The sequence below is a fragment of the Protomyctophum bolini genome, assembly GCF_963924005.1.
Source record: "Protomyctophum bolini genome assembly, chromosome: 1".
Classification (NCBI taxonomy): Eukaryota; Metazoa; Chordata; class Actinopteri; order Myctophiformes; family Myctophidae; genus Protomyctophum; species Protomyctophum bolini.
Genome location: NC_137862.1, coordinates 32,767,770 through 32,782,600, shown reverse-complemented (window position 1 = coordinate 32,782,600; position 14,831 = coordinate 32,767,770). Strand labels below are relative to the sequence as shown.

The 14,831-nt window shown below is 43.8% G+C and overlaps 1 protein-coding gene across 7 annotated transcripts in view; it reads right to left on the bottom strand.

The window, feature by feature from the left end:
- Positions 1–14,831, bottom strand: part of myo9aa (myosin IXAa) — a 133,835-nt gene that overhangs the window by 62,380 nt on the left and 56,624 nt on the right. For 6 of the 7 annotated variants that reach the window (XM_080771918.1, XM_080771920.1, XM_080771923.1 and 3 more), the window contains exons 5-7: positions 6,818–6,912; positions 6,042–6,104; positions 4,832–4,931 (exon numbers count right to left, since the gene is read on the bottom strand). In XM_080771918.1, the coding sequence (XP_080628044.1) occupies positions 4,832–4,931; positions 6,042–6,104; positions 6,818–6,912 (258 nt within the window). Of the gene's footprint in view, positions 1–4,094; positions 4,110–4,831; positions 4,932–6,041; positions 6,105–6,817; positions 6,913–14,831 lie in introns of those variants that run through there. The other variant, XM_080771925.1, reaches the window with a different exon arrangement.

Sequence of the window (14,831 nt, the reverse complement as noted above, 5' to 3'; positions counted from 1 at the left end):
CTAATTTTCGACATTTTACTGTGTCATAAATATTTACATCTGTAGCCTATATTGTGATTACATTTGACCGTACATTTGACTCTTGTGTTATATTCTTGTGAAATATTCAGTAAAGTATTGTGGTGAAATATTCACCCCAAGTTGATAAGATATGCAGAGAATATAATACCAAGAACCCCCAGTTTGAAATGCATTAGGCCACAGACCCCCATTTGATACCATTTGCTCTCTGGGAAAATCAGGGTCCATTTGGTTCCATGTGTATGCTCTTGGAGTATGATGACTGTGCTAACAGTATTATCATAAAATATGTCTCAGTTTGAAGATTAAAAAAAACATATTTCATATGTGTGAGCTTGTAAAGTAGAACGTTCAACCTAGAGACAGTGTTGCCAAGTCTGATCATTATAAGCTACTTTGGACTTGTTTATCTATTGGTAGTCCTTGACATGGAAATGTTTGAGTTCCACTGCTCTGAAACAACATTAGACAACAAAGTTTGACAGTCAACACTATAATTGATTATTTTAAGACTAATTTCCGGAGCATTTCTGATTTACCTACTTTGAACTGGCCTCTTAACATTTTTATAGACCTGGTTGCTTGTTTCACTCTCACATCCACGGTATGTGGCAACCCTGGTCCCTGGTTTGTTTTGGTTTGCGTGTGGATGTTTTTTTGTGTTGCTTTAGCATCTTTAGCACAGTAGCTATCAGAGGCTGCAGCAGCTGCTGCTGACATGAAAACGCAAGTTTCTGTCCCAGAAGCTCACGTTAGGTCTGCGCACACTGTACGTTGCTAAACTTGCTATGGCAACCTGTCATCAAATGCTGCTAACGTTGTGGTCAGCACTGTTAGTAGGGATGCTCCGATCACGTTTTTGGGGGCCGATCCCGATCACCGATCTTTTTAAAAAAGATCGGCCGATTCCGATCCCGATCCCGATCTTTTATAATATTTTTTTTAATTTAATTTTAATGTATTTATTTTTTTATTTATTTTTACTTATAAAAAAACCTGGCAACCCGCGCCCGCGGTCATTTTCCGCTAGCCTGAGCGGAGCTCCCTAGCCTGCTGGAGGGGCTCCCATCATCCCATGCACCCTCGAGAGAAAAAAAAAGGAAAATAAATGCAGCCGTGAGCCTACCAAATATGTTGTGGTCTTGTGGAGCTGCTTGATCACCTCCTCCCCCTCTTTTCCCCAAAAAGCCAATCCCAATAAATCCAAAAGTAGTGTGATTCTGTGTGCCTCACTATCAGTCTTATCCGAAATCTGTCAATCTTTGTCAACTCAACACGTGTTGACAACGCATTGTAAACAGAAACAGAAGCTGTGTGTCACACCAAAAGTGGTGACTTATAGAATTCTGTAGCCTACATTAGAATCACCACGCGATCCTCACCCCTACACAGCTGCAGTGAGGGGGCCTTCGATTGAACAAAGGGGGCTTCTGACTGTGTCGCTTACTCGCCTCCCCTCTGTCAGAGGAGGAAGCGACGCGCAGCCGTCGGGAACCCCCCCAAACCGACTGCCCCCCCGCCCTCCCGAAAACCGTGAAATGCATCTTACTGGCTGGCTGCAACATGCACATTTCTAAGAAAGTTGTGTCAGGCCAGGGCACACTACTTGTCTAACAATTTGGATTATAGTTAGCACTTAGCTCCCTTTGCTAACTACTGGACTGGAGATGATGAGCTCTGTCCCTTTCTCTCCGTCTCCCTCCCTCGCTGGGGTGAAGACGTGCGTGCTCTTTCTCGCTCTCTCTCTGTCTTTTCTCTCTCTCTCCCCCCTCCCTCCCTGGGGTGTGTGTGTGTGGGGGGTTATTCGTTGCGCTGCCAGTGCTATACTTCTCCATTAAGCGGTGCAGAACCGAGAAAGTGACACATTATTTTTGGATGTAAACGGCGCTGATTTTTGCTAACTGTTAGCATGTGTGCTATCAGGCAAAAGCTGAGATAGATATAAAACTACTGGCCAAAATGTCATACAAAACACAACACCTAAAATCGGAATGTGATTGAGACCTACAGACCATCATGATTTGCTTGCTGGACCTATAATTTATTTATTTGCATTAAATTGCCAGTCGCCCATATAAATAAAAAGCAAGATGGCTGCCGATTGCGAGCTGAGAGACGGAGAAAATAGTGACGTGTGAGCCGGGGGCGGGCCTCTGACAACAGCATGAACACAGGGCAGTGTTGCCAGGTTTGCGAATTGTAAGCGAGTTGTAGTGTGTGTAAATAGCGTGGTTGTGGCCTTGTTTCTGCCCCTGTTGGGGCAACAGAACATGTCGACCAGTTTCTGTCAACCGCTTTTGGTCAGGTGACCAACTCCACAAATGTTAAATTAGATACTGTAGGTTAGGCCATACATGGGCAACTGGCGGCCCCCACCTTCACTTACCCCAGGTTAATATCGGAATACTGATATATTATTTATTTCAGCTGTTACAATTCCAAACATGGAAACATGCCCTGCTTTAATTACTTCAGTCAAAATTAGTAGCTTAATGACTAGCATTAAAATGTTATTGTCTTTTTTATATCCAATATATTTGTATTTAGTTCATATTATTGAAGGCATTTGAAAGGCATTTGAAATAAAATAAAAATGATAATTTTCAGGATTTCAGTAAACAAATAGCAAAAAAAATAGAGAGAGAGAGAGAGAGAGAGAGAGAGAGAGAGAGAGAGAGAGAGAGACTATAGGAGTTGTTGAAAGCCACCACCAGTGGAATGTGCACTTTTAGCCTCAGTTTCCTATTGACAGAGAGAGAGAGAGAGAGAGAGAGAAAGAGAGAGAGACAGAAAGAGAGAGAGAGAGAGAGAGAGAGAGACAGAGAGAGAGAGAGAGAGAGAGAGAGAGAAAGAGAGAGATAGTGTTCAACTGACATGTGACTGATTTCACACCCCCCAAAAACCTTTGAGTAGTGAAAATATAGCTGATCTACAAGCTTACCCAAGAGCTTGTAGATCTATACTATTTTCACTAGTGTGGGTCCTGTGTGAGACAAAACTTATCTTTTATTGGTTCTCCAGCAAAGGTTTGGGAACCACATGCTGTAGACTGCACTGGTTCCTGGGTCGGTTTGGGGACCACATACAGTATACTGCACTGGTTCCTGGGTCGGTTTGGGGATCACATAGACTGCACTGGTTCCTGGGTCGGTTTGGGGACCACATAGACTGCACTGGTTCCTGGGTCGGTTGGGGGACCACATAGACTGCACTGGTTCCTGGGTCGGTTGGGGGACCACATAGACTGCACTGGTTCCTGGGTCGGTTGGGGGACCACATAGACTGCACTGGTTCCTGGGTCGGTTTGGGGACCACATAGACTGCACTGGTTCCTGGGTCGGTTGGGGGACCACATAGACTGCACTGGTTCCTGGGTCGGTTGGGGGACCACATAGACTGCACTGGTTCCTGGGTCGGTTTGGGGACCACATAGACTGCACTGGTTCCTGGGTCGGACACATTTTGTATGGGTCCCTTTATTATTTTATTTTTTTCCTTCAAACATTCCATTATTGGAAACTGTTTTCCACTAGTTTTGGTCCTGGACAAACGTCAAATTTATTTTTTGGGGTGTTCGGGAGCCACATGCTGTAGAGAGACACACATTAAACTTCTAGTTGTTGAGTTATCATCAGGTCAGATTGTTATAACACAGTGAGTCTGTTCAGTGTTACGTTTGAAAAAAAAGCAGAACTCGACTGTTGTCTGAAAACAGCGGGGGTTATAATACGAGCGTCAGGGGGGGCAGTCTGCTATGTTCAACCAATCAGACTCAAAGTTCAGCTGAGTAGGAGAAGGGGCGTGGGTTGGACCAATCAGAGCACGGCTGAGTAGGAGAAGGGGTGTGGGTTGGACCAATCAGAGCACAGCTGAATAGGAGAAGAGGAGTGGGTGGGTTGGCTGCATTCTCCACATCCAGAGAGAAGTCAACGTGGTTGTTGTTGTGCAACAGCATTGTAGAATAGTTTTGAAGGGGGCACGGTGGCACAGTCAGTAGTTGAACTGTAAGCTCACGTCGTGCTGCAATGCGGCATGCTGTAAGATTTATATCCTAAGTGATGCTGATGTCTCACCTGGTTGAGGTAATGATATTCTAAGGTCTCACCTGGTTGAGGTAATGATATTCTCACCTGGTTGAGGTAATGATAATCTAAGTTCTCACCTGGTTGAGGTAATGATAATCTCACCTGGTTGAGGTAATGATATTCTAAGGTCTCACCTGGTTGAGGTAATGATAATCTAAGGTCTCACCTGGTTGAGGTAATGATAATCTCACCTGGTTGAGGTAATGATAATCTAAGTTCTCACCTGGTTGAGGTAATGATAATCTCACCTGGTTGAGGTAATGATATTCTAAGGTCTCACCTGGTTGAGGTAATGATAATCTAAGGTCTCACCTGGTTGAGGTAATGATATTCTAAGTTCTCACACGGTTGAGGTAATGATATTCTAAGGTCTCACCTGGTTAAGGTAATTATATTCTCACCTGGTTGAGGTAATTAAATTCTCACCTGGTTAAGGTAATGATATTCTAAGTTATCACCTGTTTGAGGTAATGATATTCTCACCTGGTTGAGGTAATGATATTCTCACCTGGTTGAGGTAATGATATTCTAAGTTCTCACCTGGTTAAGGTAATGATATTCTAAGGTCTCACCTGGTTGAGGTAATGATATTCTAAAGTCTCACCTGGTTGAGGTAATGATATTCTCACCTGGTTGAGGTAATGATATTCTAAGTTATCACCTGGTTGAGGTAATAATATTCTAAGTTCTCACCTGGTTGAGGTAATGATATTCTAAGGTCTCACCTGGTTGAGGTAATGATATTCTTCAGGCTTCTTGAGGTGAAACGATGTTCTTTCTTCTTCGCTTGCTCCTGCCAGCAGGTAGTAAAACACGTGGTAATTTCTGGACGACAAGAGACAGTTTTTGTGAGCGGGAGAAAGAGGTTCGTGCAGTGGTCAAACAGAGAGATTGGTTCGTGCAGTGGTCAAACAGCAACAGTACAAACAAAACATTAACACTTCTAGCTTGTGCATGCAAACAAGACAAATATAAACGCTGAAAAGACCATTAGGCGCCGCTCATTCAGCTGATAGTATTTAGCTGCTGCTTGAAGGTTACAGGTCAAGAGCGTATTGCAGCTGTGTAACCAAGGTCCTCTTTTGGGGGAAGCGCAGCGCAGAGCACGTGCACACACACAGGCCAGTGTCAGCAATCCATCTCAATAAGAGGTGGGTAACACGGGGGGCCCATGCACTGCTTGCCCCCGACAGTGAGGTTAACCCTTGCCACACTGCCCCAGCCAGCAGCACAACACATTAGTGTCAACCCCACGTGGTTGATGGTGAGCTTCACACTGCTTTTCATCATGTGGAACACTCTTTCGCACGCACGCACGCACGCACACACACACACACACACACACACACACACACACACACACACACACACACACACACACACACACACACACACACACACACACACACACACACACACACACACACACACACACACACACACACACACACACACACACACACACACACACACACACACACACACACACACACACACACACTCTTTTGGCGTTTTAAAAATTATGTTATAATTTAGCTATTGAAAACTAGCAGGTATTTATTTATTTATTTATTTATTTGACAGGGACAAAGCTCATTAATCAACATGTCAGTTTTCACATCAATGTAAATGGGCCAGAGTTAGCCGAAGCTAAATTTCATCTGTAGTCCCTGGGTAATAGAAAACTAGCAAGTTCATAGCGTGCCACCGAGTGGCAGCTACGAGCTTGTAGGTCTGCTATTTTTGAAAAATCGTGAAATTGTGCCTCAAATAATTCTGGGGGTCCTTGACATGAAATACAGAACCACTGATACAGAAACATGAGGTATTTCAGAAAACTGTGAAGACATATTTTCTATTTCTACGTCAGGCCTAAATGGGTTAATACAGTAGGATGTTCAGTACTTTATAATGTAATACAGTAGGATACAGTACCTTTCATTGTGCTCCTGGTACACCAGCCTGGACTTCTCCAAAAGGTACTTCTCCACATAAGCACTGTGGAAAAAAAGAACAATAATAAAATGTGCATGAGAAATATTGTTCATCCTTTACTTTATCTTGTCAGCCGCCACATGCATGTGTCACATGTGTTTTCATTATGCATCTAAGATTCAATAAAATGTTTTCCTGCATTAGAAGAGATTCCAATTGACCCTTTGCTAAACCCGACTCCAAAAGCGATTGTCCAATGCCAATCCAAATAGATTAGCAACCTAAGCTAGCATATTGTCTGGAAACGTTCCATCACCTCATACTAGCTGTGAATGTAATTTTACATGGCTGTGTTGTTGAACACATACACAGCTTAACATCGGGAAGGTTACACGACTACCCACCCAGGTGATGGCAATATACTAATCACCACGACTACCCACCCAGGTGATGGCAATATACTAATCACCACGACTACCCACCCAGGTGATGGCAATATACTAATCACCGCAGTCGTGCATTACATGAAAACTCGGCTTGATTGAGTTCGATAGCGTTTCTCCCTCTAATATTTCCGTATTTCTAGTTAATTGAAATAATGTCATGCAGATTGTGTCCCGTGCATAGCCTACTGCAGGCCTTGTTGACTAGACTTAGAAGACATGTTGAAGCTCTTGCTACTGAAATGATCGATAATGTATATGGAGAAGTCATTAACATGCATCTCAATGGACTTAGTGAATTCATCAGAAACATGACCCGGTGTGTGCTCTCACCCTCTGACGGTGCCACTCTCCTGATAGTTGACTTGGATGAACTTTCCAAAACGACTGGAGTTGTTGTTGTGGGCCGTCTTGGCGTTCCCAAAGGCCTGCAGGAGGGACGAGAGGAAATAAACCATGAGGAAATGCAATTTCATAATTTAGGCTGTACAACATCATATTAGGTATTGCATCTGTTGAGGCCTTGTACTCAGACAGACAGACATGCACACACGGTCAGTCATTGGAGCTGTTTGGCACCACTCAAAAAACACCAGGCAACCTCTGGAGGGACTTCCGGAGTGGAGAATACATTCATGGGCCAAACTACTTAGGACCAGTGTCACATTCATTTACTGAATCAATCACCAGCTTAGCTTTTGCAAAGCTCTACTACACCTCTCCCAATTCCAAACGGCATCAGACTGACTGACGTAACTACTAACACACCAGAGTCAGGCTCAGACAAACTGCCAGAGCATGGGGTGATACGGAGCTCAGGGCCAGTAGATTCCCTGGAGGAAGGGAAACGCTCCCCAGTGAGTAATGGGATCCATGTGGCCATGTGGAACATGTGTAGCGGTTGTGCTTTAATAAGACTCTCCAGTATGTCCCCCTCACGACTCTGTTTATGTTGCACGGCCGCCTGGAGGGGAAGTCGCCGTTCGCCCGGCCTGTATAAACCCCGCAGTTATTTGTAGCTCCGCCACAAGTAAACAAATTCCTCAGTGAATCACTTTGAGCTGGCCGGGTGTACTGCGTCTGTGGGACGGGACGCCCCTCCGTGTCCACACCCTGCAACGATGCCTTGGCTGCTCTGTGGCCTCAGCATGTGTATGTGGTGAGATGTAGCGATGGGACGCGATTATCGTGATAAAAAAACGTTCACAATAATCATATCGCAGAGATTTTTTATTTAGCGTGAAATTGCCATCTGCCATACGCTAGGACGCTTTTGTTGAGCTGCAAATTCAGCACCACTTAACCCATTTTGGACTGAGGACTGAGGTTGATTCTAAAAAGGTCTTCTAAATCCTGACCTTTACTGGAATCCTGAAGTTTTCTGAAAAAATTCAAATATGTATTCAAAAATTAGGAAAAAATTATGTTTCTATATACTGCACAACATAGCAACACATCTTGAAGGGTAAAAACATCAAAAGGGGTTAATCCCTCTATACTTGATATAACTGACCTGTAGAGAGTGTATTTGGTACGCTCTCATTTCACTCTTCACAAATCGATTCGGCAAAAATAGCAGATCCACAAGCTCACAACACGTTGTGTAGCCTTCATCCCAAGAATATGGGGGTTCAAGTGGTTAACAAAAGTGGCATTTAAAATTTTAAGCACATTTTGATTATCACGAATATACCGTAAATCGCAATTATTTTTGACACAATAATCGTGTAATTTATATGGTCCCATCCCTACTGAGAGGGCTGTGCTACACATAGACCGGGTATTGGTCAAAATGTCAGGCTAATGCTACGCAGAATTCCAAGAGTCGGGGGAGACCCGGCTCTTGGAATGTCCTGTCTCTGAGCGCTGTCGCTGTCAATAAAGGAAGAAACATCCCCCTAACCCCTCTAAATGTAAAACAAAAGCAGCCACATTGTTATCGGGCAAAGAATTAGGACATACTGGTCAGCAGACCAACCACACACTGCCCATTTGTGACACTTCTTTAGAATCCTATGTAGTAGACAGGGCGGACACAAGACGTTTCTGACAGGAAAGGAAAGGAAGGGGTGAAACAACGTGCCGACAGCCCTGACCTCATCGCTCCATTTGTGAGTCACCGCCGAACACGTTATTCTGCTGGGCAGCGGCTAAGGAAAAATCTATTAATCTCTGCTCTTTAGGACAAGCTGAGCCAAGGTCAAAACAGAGTGATGTTCATGCAGTAGTATCTCACATCACTGAATGTGATTTTCCCAAAATCCTGAGGCTGTTGGTGACGACTGATTGAAACCACAGAGCAATTGGACTGCCATTCAGAGCAGACCTGATACGTTGCAGGGATCATCGCCATCTGGCTTGGCCATTTTTGTTGGCCAATAATATTACCAGAAACGCATGCAGAGCTAGCCCGGAATGACCATTACAGGTCTGTAACTCTGAGAGTGTACAACTACAAACAGACCAAATGGACCCGTACGTTAAGGGGGTCCGTGCAAATAAATCATTTGAGAACCACTAGTACTGCTGTAGTTGGACTCCTAATGTGACACACATAGTGTCATACATATTCGGAAGAAAACCTGGAAACTGACATTCAGTAACTGGGTCTTATGAACCAAAAAAAGGAACATTATAATGGTGTTAAAAAGAAAGAAGATGCCACGGACAAGGACAAGTCTTTGCTACAGACACATTTCTCTGTGTAGTGTACGGACATATTGCTGACCCCTGGTTCATAGGTACTCTCATCTGATGGTGGAATGTCAAAGCTGCTCAGTCCAAAAGGGAAGTCAGTTCACATGAGGATATGTGTAATCATCGTTCAACGTGGCAGTAAGGCCTTCCTTTACAGGACAGCCAATAAAAAAAAACAAGAATATGCACAACACCCGTTTAAAGTGAATGAAAGGAACTCTGGGGTCAGCCTTGGCAGGCAGACAGGCAGGCAGGCAGGCAAGACAGGCAGGCAGGAAAGACAGGCAGGCAGACAGGCAGGCAGGCAGGCAAGACAGGCAGGCAGGAAAGACAGGCAGGCAGACAGGCAGGCAGGCAGGCAGGCAGGCAGGCAGGCAGGCAGGCAGGGAGGCAGGCAGGCAGGCAGACAGACAGACAGACAGACTTGGCCGGCTGACAGACAGACAGACTTGGCAGACAGACAGACGGATCGTTCCAAGTATTTAGTGAAGCGGCCTGACATCCATGGTGTTATTTATGCCAGCAGGAAGCGTGAATACACTGGAGAGGTGATTTACACCCATTCTTCCACCTGTCTGTAAACCCCAATGCACGTAGTTCTGGAAGACATTTTTATGACCAGCAAAGTGTGTTCTTTCCAAACATGACTTCCTCCACAATATCAGCAACAATGAAGATGTTTTATAACAAAATCTTTCCATGGTATTGGGAGAAGATGTGTGTCACCATCAACATCTGGGAGAGTTTCACACATACTATATTAGTCAGACATGTAAAACAGCACAAGGTACAGTCAAGACATTAAAGGTATATTCAGTGATTTCACTCAAAAAACCTTAGGTTTCGTTTTTGGCTGTGGGACCTAAGCCTTCGTCCAATCAGGATAGAGAGTCAAAAACGAAACCTAAGGTTTTTTGACCCCCAGGGGTTAACTGGGGACAGGGAGGAACTCCTTATATGGTCAGCACACTCTATAGTAGAGAGGATTATCACAACAAAACAAAAAAATATGTGATATTTGAATTAAGTGAAATCACTTACTCTACCTTTAAGGGTAAAAGGGTAACACAAAAATAGTCCTGGGGACTCGTTTCCATTGTGGTCCTACAGTATGTAGTCTCCCAGACTATGGAGTTAACTCCCAATTCCACTCACTCCCAATCTTCCGCCGGAATCTGAAGATGCACCTCTTCAGACTCCACCTTAGTCCGTAGCACTTGCCATAGCCTTGACGAGCTTATGACAAGGCTAAAATGTAATTTAGATCCCATGTTATGTATAGACAGATGCCAGGCCATCATTGACCATGCTATAGTGTTTATAGTTTAAATGTAGGGATATTCTACTGTTCATGGTTTACCTATGATCCTAGATGACTATTTCTATGCATGCGATGTATTACCTTGTGTTGTTCTTGCTTACTGTAAATCTCTCTGGATTAAGAGCATCTGCTAAATGCCTAAAATGTAAATTGTAAATCACATACATTCAACAACAGCAAATCAATTTAATATTGATGGAGGATTTACTGAGGAATTACTTGGTTGGCAATGTGGATATGAAACCATCGATCATGCACGACATCAGAAACACAGTCCAGTGGAACCGTGCCAGAGAGGGGAGTGGGGGTTTACTGGTCTGAGAGTGTACACATGGAACCAAATGGACCTGTAAGGGGTCCAGTGGGGCCGTGAGGTTTACTGTAGCCCCCTGTGGTCAGTCCCACAGTGGGCTACCCTTGTTCCGTTGGATTTCAAATGCTGTGTCACCAGACCACTCAAAGGGACACGGCAGGACCACCGCGCGCCACCACACTGAACCACACGGGTCAACACTAGTCTGGGCATGAACCCAGGGAATGAGGTAATGACAGACAGACCAGAGGAGCTGCCTTTTTTCACTGACGAAAACTTAATACAAACTAAGGAATACCAGACGCCCCTTTACCAACTCGCCCCAGGCGTACAGCCGGTGGAACTGCTCAGTCTGGTACCCTAAATAAATTATGCTTAAACCGTTAAACGTAACCTTAACCCCAGACAAACTATGCCTAAACCTAACCCTATACTTAAATTTAACCCCAGACAAACTATGCCTAGGCTAAACCCAACCCTATACCTAAACTTAACCAACTTAAGACAAACTATGCCTAACCGACCAGACCACACACACACACACACACACACACACACACACACACACACACACACACACACACACACACACACACACACACACACACACACACACACACACACACACACACACCTTCCTCAATTACATGATAACGAAGACTGCAGTTTCATACTAGCTTTCATTGAGAATTTGGACGACTGAGAGATAAATCTGATTTGACCAATTACATCCCACTTTGCCATGACGCAAATGGTCTTTACGAGTTTCCTTTTTCTTCTTATCCTGCATCGTAACAGCCTCTCTTGAGAGAGCCAAAACATCTTAAAACTGACATGACATCCAACTAAACAAATGTTAACACACAGATACCCTCTATCCGCAGCCAAACTCTTAATCTCTAAATCTCTAACACAAACTGTGGCTCTAAGGGTGATTTAGCAATTTGCAACGAGACCAGCAGCTTCTTAACACAAATGTAATGATGTCTGTTTCAGGGGTCATCGCCATGCTGGACATTTTTGTCACGGACATACAAGATTGAGTGGACAAATAATATTAGCAGAAACAGAGCTAGCCTAGAAAAGAGCTAGCCCTGAATGGCCATAGCAGGTCTGTAGCTGTAGACTAGAGTGTACACTCTCAGAGTTAAGGGGGGGCTTGAAAATGAAACGTTCGACAACCACCAGTTCTAGAGGACTCATAATAATAATAATAACCTTTACTGCTGTCACCCCCCATCTCTCAGCCTACTGTCTATCCCTCCATAAAACATATATAAAATAAAGGCGAAAGCCACAATTAAAAATAAATAAAAATTATAATAATCCAGAATCTGAAAGATTTTCTCAGAGGGTACAAGAATGCAAATGAAAGTGCCCTCACACATGACATCTGTTCTATGTGAGTGTCTTTGTGGGAAAACACAGGGGGATCTTTTCAGTTCCGTTGTGTATCACTGGTAGCAACGTGTCTCCAGTTCTGTCCCACAAAGTACAGTGAAGCGCAGGTCCGTTTTACTAAGCATAGAGGGTCCAAGTACCAAACTGAAGCCCAGGTCTGTTTTACTAAGCATAGAGGGTCCAAGTACCAAACTGAAGCCCAGGTCTGTTTTACTAAGCATAGAGGGTCCAAGTACCAAACTGAAGCCCAGGTCTGTTTTACTAAGCATAGAGGGTCCAAGTACCAAACTGAAGCCCAGGTCTGTTTTACTAAGCATAGAGGGTCCAAGTACCAAACTGAAGCCCAGGTCTGTTTTACTAAGCATAGAGGGTCCAAGTACCAAGTATTCTGTGGCACCACTGGACTTGCATCATGGCACTGTGAGAACCACCGGAATAGACCTAGTTTGTATCCAGTGGTGTAAAGTAACTAAGTACATTTACTTAAGTAGCATTTTGAGGTGTTACTCGAGTACATCACATTTTCTGTACTTTTAGTTCTACTCCACTACATTTCAGAGGCAAATATTGTATACTTTAACTTGTTTACTAAAACATGAAATGGGACAGCGCTCTGGACCAGTACCAACAGAATGCACAAAAAAGGCAGCGAAGAAGACCCCGTGAACCGGCTCCGTGAACCGGAAGTAGTAATCAGCCATTTCCGTGCCACAGTCGTTGGCATCCTAAGCGCTAATACTCGGGACATCGCAATATTTTTTATTGAGCTCCTAACATCGTCCCTCACCTCATATCACCTCAATTCCGAGAAAAACACAGCTAAAACATTGCTTGCATGCACACGTGTGCACAGAGGTTTTGGATTTCAATGACGTCACACCATGGAACCAAGCTTTGCCTAGAGACGGGAAGCTAAAATACGGTAACAATAATAGTATTAAAACTAGTTCATTTGCAAAACACTAGTTAATTATTACAAAACATACAGTAACCACTTTGCAACGCATTGTGAACTTGTAGATCGGCTATTTCTAAAGATTATTTAATATCGATTTGAAAACTTGAGACATGAGACACTTGAATACTTCAGACATGCTAGTGTTAAATGGGACATTCTGTACTTTTCCTTTTGATACTTTAAGTAAAAACTTACGTACTTTTTCCACCACTGATAAGGACCCTGTGGAATGGAAGGAATCAACTCGCGTTCATTTTTGAATGGCAAGAGAGTGACTTTTTGTTTTACTAATGAGTCAACAGAGTAGCCTAAGCTGTGTGGCTAACTGGCTACTCCTATATCTGCTGTAAAGCTCTCTCTCTGTGTGTGGTGTGTTTCCTCTTACTACTGCTCTAAGGCATGCGACCGATTCCTGCTACATCTAGATTAAGTTGAATCACCGCAGTTGACACACACACACACACACACATGAGGCGTTGCACAGTACTGTCAAGAGAAACACCAACATGTACATATTTCACCTCCATCAGGGAGAGGCTTGATGGACAGACAACTCAAGGCCTGTTTGAGGCTCTGTATCATATACAGTATACAGTACCTGTAACCTGTTTAACTACTTCAAAAACATCAATCGAGACCACAGTCACAACACCAGAGTTAGCATATCGGTCCCAGGCTTACTTATCTGCGAAAAGAAAAGCCTGGTCACAACATAAGGCAGAGAAGCTATGTATTTCCCCCGGATATGATATTTTCCCAACCAATCACAACACTTGTTTCATTCACGGAGAATGTAAACGATTTGTAAAGCATCAACGTAATTTCCTTGGGCGATACTTCCGCTAAAATCCCGCAACTTCCGCCCAAACAAATGATAGTCTTTACAGCGTAGGTCTTGCCCAGGGTGCGTTCAACCCTGATTTTGTACGAACAAGGGTTTCAATTTGTTCTCCTGCTATGCCACAAGTGTGTGGAACGCCCTACCAACAGCCATAAAGAAGTGTGAGTCCCTAGACTCCCTACTCTTTCAAAAAACGTACTTACAGGTGGCTGCAATTCGGAACTGGCCCCAGTAAAAAGTCAAAGTCAAAGGACTAAAATTGTATGGCATTCAGTCAACTAAAACTAGACATTTCATTTCAGATGACTAAAACTAAATGGATTTTTATTCAAAAGACTTACTGGCTAAAACTACATAAAGATGTGCTGTCAAAATCAACACTGTTAGTGTCACCTCTGTGTCGTTCCCTCATACGAGAGAGAGAGAGGGTCTGTTTTGAATCAGAAGAATGGTCCTGCAGCAAAAGATCTGCAAGGGAACCAGAGATGATAATAACATCGCCCCAGGGCCTACAGTACACTGTTATTTATGTGGAATGTTGGTGTGCAGGACAGGTGCATTGTGGGAGGTACAGTACACCAGAGAGCCTCCTAATTTGAAGGTTATACAAGTACATCATTGTTTACATGATACATCATGCTCCCATCCTCTCTATCGATCCTCACTGTATGCACGCGCACACACACACACACACACACACACACAGACACACACACACACACACACACACACACACACACACACACACACACACACACACACACACACTGTGAGAGAGGAGGAAAAACAAAACACAGACAGGCAAATAAGACAGTA